The sequence below is a fragment of the Glossina fuscipes genome, unplaced genomic scaffold (assembly GCF_014805625.2).
Source record: "Glossina fuscipes isolate IAEA_lab_2018 unplaced genomic scaffold, Yale_Gfus_2 28, whole genome shotgun sequence".
Taxonomy (NCBI): Eukaryota; Metazoa; Arthropoda; class Insecta; order Diptera; family Glossinidae; genus Glossina; species Glossina fuscipes.
In genome coordinates this window covers 3539955-3547271 of record NW_023998423.1, presented here as the reverse complement: position 1 = coordinate 3547271, position 7317 = coordinate 3539955, and the positions used below count along the sequence as shown (strand labels likewise).

The 7317-nt window shown below is 33.5% G+C and overlaps 1 protein-coding gene across 6 annotated transcripts in view; it reads right to left on the bottom strand.

The window, feature by feature from the left end:
• Window positions 1-3955: 3955 nt before the first annotated feature.
• The window catches only part of LOC119636173 (sodium channel protein 60E), a 158973-nt gene continuing 155611 nt past the window's right edge, over window positions 3956-7317 (bottom strand). For 2 of the 6 annotated variants that reach the window (XM_038031364.1, XM_038031366.1), the window contains 4 exons: window positions 7027-7145; window positions 6235-6426; window positions 5932-6117; window positions 3956-4893 (listed from right to left, as the gene is read on the bottom strand). In XM_038031364.1, coding sequence (XP_037887292.1) covers window positions 4349-4893; window positions 5932-6117; window positions 6235-6426; window positions 7027-7145 — 1042 coding nt within the window. In that variant the 3' untranslated portion in view covers window positions 3956-4348. The remainder of the gene's footprint in view (window positions 4894-5931; window positions 6118-6234; window positions 6427-7026; window positions 7146-7317) is intronic. The other 4 variants (XM_038031361.1, XM_038031363.1, XM_038031365.1 and 1 more) reach the window with 3 other exon arrangements.

Genomic DNA, 7317 nt, shown 5'->3' with positions numbered 1-7317 from the left:
ATTAAATTTAATTAATTATCTACACATCCATACATATATACGTATATAAGATAAAATTATTGGCTAAAATTCTACGGAGAATTTTTTACTATTATTATTAATATTTGTTTTTTTTTTTTTGTAATTTTATTTTATATATATATATATATATATAGGTTGGTTTTATTTTTGTATATATATGGTAGTTAAGTACTTCATTAATTAATATCACTTAATTGACGAGTGTACGTTTTTGATTTGTAACGGTTGGTTTACGGTTGGTTTTTAAACAGTTGTGGTTTCTGGGTTTAATTGTTCTCTACTCTACTACATTTCTACTCGTTTCGATTTAACTAATTCTTAAAAGGAAAAACCAACAAAAGCTACTATTATAAATCTAATAAAAAAGATCAGAGAGAAGAATTGGTTTTAATTGAGTATTGAGTTGAGAGTTGGATTGGTTTGTTGAAACATTTTTCTTTTAGTTTTTCCTTTGTCTTCCCCTTAATGATTGTCGGAATTGTTAAGTGAAATTTTTTTTACATTTTATTTATTTATTTTTTTTTTTTTAAATCCAATATTGTTTATAGAAAAGCGTATGTTTACATGGAAGCAAAGCGTCGAGTTTGAAAAATTATTTCGCGTTTATCTTTTGTGTTTACGCATATTACTGGCTCCGGGCCGTGGAGCTAAAATTAATCACAACCAAATTTTCACAAAAATATTTTACATATGGAAAATTAATAAAGATTTTTTAAACTGACTTAAATGAGGCTGGAAAAAAGTATTATTATTAGAGTTGATAATGGAAGATTACATATAAATAGAGGAAATTTTCTTATGTATGTCTACATCTATTCATATAACATACATATATGTAGAAGCTATTATTTATATTAAATTATGACAAAGGAGAAGCATTTCACAAATTTCCCTTTCACGCCAGAAGAATATATGCACGAAACACCCTTCACTTGCAAGTTTAGCAAGTAGTTCGCTAGACCTGGAAAAAAAGGACCAAAAATTATATTCCTCTAAGGGCTAACTTTAAACGAGGAATTGAAGAGTTAACTTACATTGATTTCTTATGTAGAGAGGAGCAAAAGAAAAGAAACGTCATAGGTAGAAATTTTTGCTTATGGTGGAAATCTTTATGGGCTTGTTATAAGCAGGCTCTGATGCTTGTATTGAAAGTTTATTTATTGCTTGAAATTTTGAACAAACGCTTGTTAGTGTTTGTAAGCGTACGCTTGGTTTTGCCTGGAGAGGGCAATAAAGAAGATGTAGATGTGTTTTCTTTTATTTAAACAGCGGGCTATGCTCGTAAAGCATTTTGAGTGCTTTTCCTTTTTATACCCTGTGATAAGGATAGTTGGAATCGTATTCGATTCATATTCAAATTTGATTTGCATTCAGGAGTCGGTTTAATTCAAAAACTATAGATTTATTTTAGGTATCCGCTCTTTAGTAAGGTTGCTGAATAATGTGTGTTATAAACACGCCAGTTCAGCTAAATGAAATACATTTTAAAATTTCCATCTGTCCGTGAAGGAGCTTTCTTTGCATAAAACATAGCTAATATAACTCTGATTATGAATTGTTTAACCTTCAAAGAGATGGTTGTATAACTTAGCCTCTTTGTTGAGCTCAACTGAATCCACTCCTCCTTTGTTTTAGCGTTTCTTAATACTATTTGAATACACTTACGCTAATTTTATACAGATTTTACTTTTGAATGATTCTCATTGCTATTATATTATTTTGAGCATTGTGACAAGTGCTATATTTTCCACAATTTACATAACATATATACACGACTTCACAAATAATATTATGACGAACTTAAACTAAAAAATAATTACGAACAAAAAGAAAACAAATTTACTTTAACGCCCATAATTATTGTATTTGTTGTAATATACATACATTAATATACATGCATATTGCTTATAGTATATATACAAATGTCAACAAGTTTTAGCTTCTGATGTTATTCAGTTTTATACTGTACACCATTTGTGGTATACGGCGATACGATATCAAAATATTTTCCACCATTTTCTATAATATTTTACCATATTTCTGACAACATGGCGATATTGTGTCGAAAGATTTTGTATTGGTTTGGCAGCGATCCACCCACCAACCCGTTCCCGGACTTTATCAACTTTGCGGAGTCGCGTGGCAAGCTGCACCGATCTGAACAAGTGGTAATCAGGAGCCGCTAGGCCTCGTAAGTACGCTGGGTGTGGCAGAACTTCCCATTCGAACTTCAACAGTGCATCCTTCACAAATATTGCAACAGGAATCAAGATGGACAATTGGGATACAATGGAGCAGCATCACCATAAGCTGCTGAACGTGTTTGTTGGACTTCGGTGGTAGATTTCTCCAAATTAAAACACAAAAGTAATGAAGGTCGAAAACAATGGTTTTGAACGCTCCGCAATTAGCGTCGCAATGGAGAAGTGGTCTTTTATGTAGAAAAAGGTGAAAATCATCGAATTTAACCATTACGCACACTGGTGTTGCGCATGACTTTATCATTTTCGCCTGTAAAAGTCCTTGGTCAAAATTCACGGCAGCTTCAAATGTATTACAAGGGAATCATGCAGCACCCAGAAGGACTTAAGGTAGCCCCACCTTTTATTATAGCGATCGATTCCAAAGCACTTTCCGTCTAGCCGCCTGATGTCCGTCTGATGTTTGTCCATGCTTAACGAACAGATAGCATTTTTTGAGATATTCTCATGAAGGTTAATACACTGGAGTGCTTTGACTCAAGGATAAACGATATTGAAAATGGTTTTTCTTCGTTATGAAAAAATAATGTAAATTTCCGAATTTTGCGACAACAATTGCTTCGAAATAGTTTTTTGGCATTTTAAAACTTGGATCGAGCGGACCTATTTTTTGAATCCTTTGTTATAAAAGTGTTCTTAGCGAACCGAATTTTTATAAGGTAGGATTGCTCGTTCATAACAATAATAATTGACATAGAAACTAACCTTATCAGATTCGGACCACGTACGCCTGTTTTTTTGGATCCCAAGCCCTATCAGAGCTCTAATAAAACATAAGCCTTTATATGTCAAAAATATATAACTTTTCAATACCTTATGATGAAAATGGTCCCTGAGCCAATCTTTCCAATTTTCCAGATGGAAAATTACAAAAACTTTGACGACAAAAATTAAGTTTCCTAAAATTTAAGCCGCTTCGGCGTTCGAGTGTCCCCTTTTTGGTGTATTATTAAGAAAATGAGTGGATGGTGTAGGGCATCTAATTGTCGGCCTTGTCCGACTATAACATTCTTACTTGTTTCCTTTCCGAATTTTGCGCAAATATTGAAAATTTCTTTTCTCTTGTTTTGATTACATTGAGAAACACTTATGCGCATCTTATGTACCTTATGTTCGTTCATTAATATATATTCATAAATATTTACACTTAAAAACAAAGTGAAACAAAAACTTTTCATTACAAGTTTCACTCCTTCTTAATCTAATCTAACGTTGAATTTGGCAAAACTTATGAAAACCGAACAGAGAGAGTTTCGATTGAACTATTTGCTTATGTATTATTAACGGTTTGCAAGTTACCCGGTTGATTCCATTAATATTAATTTTAAAAGTCATTAAAGATTGTTTGTTGTTTTTATATTAACTTTTTTAACTTCTCGTTTGTGTTTCTTTTTTGGCAGTGCCTCTCAGGAAATTAAATTTCTGCTTATCTCTTGCTCTTGTGTTTTTATAAATGTAAAAATTTATGTTTTTTTTTTTTTTTTTTTTTTTGTTTTGTTTTTTTTAATGAAACTTTTTGTACAGAGACTTATTATTATTTATGATTTTCAATTTTATTTAAGAGTTTAATGAAGTTTATTAATTTTTTTTTTTTGTATTTTAACTTATTTTTTTTTTTTGGTTTAATAATTCAGTTGATATTGTTTTATGTTAACATTCGATTTCGTTTTTCGTTTTTCGGTTTTTTTTTTTTCAAAATTTCTTTCTTTCTATTATTTCTCCTTTAACCGCTGCTTACAAGAATACTGTTATGTTGTTTATTGCCTTGTTTTGTTTTTCTTTTTTGCTTTCGTGAAAATTTACATGAAAATCAACCATTTGAGGTGTTGCACGACAGAAAACCCAATTACTCAGATGGAATGTTTTTGTCAACTGAGATCCTGTTGAAACGATTTAGTTAAATGATCCCCATTATCATCGTTATTATCGCTATCGTTATCGCTATCGTTATCATTATCGTTATCAATATCGGTCGTGGAACTGTACGAGGAAATGGATCGTGAACTACAGCAACTGGTGGAACTTGATGTTGAGCTCTCTGTCACCGGTGCTGTTGGTATTGAAGGTCATCTATTCTCATCGATGTCATCAATATCGTCATCGTCATCGTCATCGTCACACGATGTATGATCTCTTGATGCCGTTGCAGTTGACGATGACGACTCACTTATAAGACTCTTTAAGCGTTTCTCTTCAATTGGCGACGTCGCTGCAGTTGTTGTTGTCGTTGTTGTTGTTGTAATCATTGTAGTCAATTCGATAATATCTGCAGTGACGGAGGCAGACCTAGGTATATCTGGCAGTGCTGGTAAAGCATGATCATCCAATTTGGGCGATTCCTCGGTAAGCGTCTCCAACACAACAATCTCATTAATATCGTCAGGATGGTAATCGTAGAATACCTTTGAGGTATCTCCCTGAACATTCACATCAATCGGTTCCGTAACGGGAATTGGCTTTTCTTCGCATACGGCTGAAAAGTCACCACGTGGCGGCTCTTTGGGCGACTCTACCATTATCTGCACTATCGGTTGCTTGTCAGCCGTGAAATCAGCTAAATGGATATCACTTGCGCCAGGACTAATGCGTATTTGTGGTGGTTTGGGTTTGTCTAAAAAATAAGAAAAAAAACAAAAACAAAAAAGAAGTTATTTTTACGGCTTGAATCGTATCTTTTAATACACATTTAGATATGATACGATATTTGATTGCTAGATAAGACGAACGTATGTAGTATTACACAGATTTCATAATTTGGCAGCACTAGTAGGTGCTACAGCGTTTGTTGAAAAAAGGTGTGATTTTAAATTTCACGTCATTCATGCAACATCCAGAAGGTCACCTTTTATCATGCCGAGGGGAACAAACGGACAGATAAGCTTACGTCACAAAAATCTTTTATATCGAGAATCCGATAGAAGAGTGTAGAGAAATCGATTCTTGTGTCGCATAATCGAAAAAGCATTGTCCAAAATCGGCACGAAGCAGAAACACGTTGTAGATGCGTTTCATTCTTAGCCGTTACTCGTGGATTTTTCAAAATCCAAATTTGCAAATTTTGTCGCTTGATTATGCCGCCAAGATGAAAATCAGCTTGAACACGATTTGATTCGAAGAACCATTCCACAACCCATTCGCGACACTCAAATCGCTGTACAATCTTCCAATACTTGTAGCCCTGAACTATCAGCCTTGCGACTTTTGCTTTCCTTTCGCCTTTAGATCGCCAGTGGTGCAAATGCGTGCAATTTTAACTCTCTACTTATGCCTCGACCCATATGGTTTTTTCGTAATCACGGCCGCTCATTTGTCCCGATTTGGAAGATTTTTTCAAATAGAAAGAAAAAGGAAAAATGTATCGCACAACATTGAGTTTTCACTTCGAACTTTGGCATGACCATGATCGCCAAAACGGTATGTGGGGGGAGCCTGCTTACTTGGATGTCCATAATACAGAAGGAATTGAGACAAATTGGAAAAACCCGCCGAAAATTTTATCGAAGTTTAAATGTTGAAGAAAGTCACATTCATCATCGTGGCAGTATTTTAACGCTAAAGGATATTTCTTTAGGATGCAAACACTCTTTAAATTCAATCTGTAGTGGGTACAAAAGCAATCTACTAAGTTTGTCTACTACTCGCAACATACCCATTCCATTCGATGCCGGTGATGCTATATCTCTCTCATTGTCTTCGTCCTCTTCTTTGTATTCTTCGCTCTCACGATGAACCAAAACGTGAACCAGCGTCGAGTTATCTGGTCGCAATCCCAACGATATAATAGTTTGTTCCGGTGATGGCTTCGTGACGATTACTTCGGGAGTGGGCCCTTCAGCTGTATTCAACAATAGATAAAATGTCAAACAATTGCGTAAAAAAAAAAAAACAACCAAAAATTAGTGAAATTTTGTTTGTAGTTAAATAAATTCAAGGTGATTTGAATAACACATACAGACAAAAGCATTTTTGTTAACTCTTAAAGCGCTTTGTGCTGATAAACCTCGCTCTAGGGGCGGTTTTTTGCGTATAAAACTTGTGGCGCGTTTTCGTGTAGGCGTTGGCGCTATTTGCTGTTGTTGCTCCAGTACATTGTTATCAATTGTTGCCGTACTAGTTGCTAAAGGAGTTGCGGATGCTATAGCGGCTAAATATATTACATAAGGTGATCAGATAACCGAACAATTTTTAAAAAAAAAAAAACATTACAAATTATTCGTGTTAAGTGTTTTAGGTAATTTAGTTAAGTTTCAAGTTTTTACACATATACACAGAGAAAGAGAGAGAAAGAGAGAGAGAGAGAGAGAGAGAGAGAGAGAGAGAGAGATAGTGGGAGAAATAAAGGAAAAAGATAAAGGGAGATATAAAAAGGTAAAACTGTTGAGTTTGTCTTGTTTATTTATTTTTTTAAATTTTTCTTCTTTTTTTTTTTGTTTCTTTAAGGAACAACTAAGTAAATGAATTATTTACAATTTTCTTCTATATATTTTCTTCTTTTTTTTTTGCGAAGTGCTTTTAAAGAAATGGAAATGAAGAAGAAAATTTACACTCAAGTGCTTATGTGCTGATACTATGATAATTGATTGCATATATATAAATGTACATATAATGTAAGAATAAAATCAGGGGGTGCTTAGGTAGATAGTGGGTGATTATGGTGTATGGGGTGTGACTGCGGAAATGTGAAAATTTTACAAATTTTGTATATCTTTTACTTTTTTTCATGTTTTTGGTTTTTTGTAATTACATTTTCTATGCACTGATGGTGAAGTTAAACTATCATCAACAGCGTCCTGATGTCGCAAAAAGAAATTATAAAAGCTGCGGCGTCGACTAGCTCTAGGCGCTTCCACAAAAATGCTACCACTTTATGTTTGTATATATACATTGGTATGTATATAGACATATATATATATTTTTTTTTATATATAGTGTGATGGTTTTTGGTTTTTATTGGCGTTGCGTGACACACAGTGATTTTTTATTTAATTTTTTTTTATGTTTTTTTGTTTTTTTTTTTTTTTTTTTTTTTTAAAAA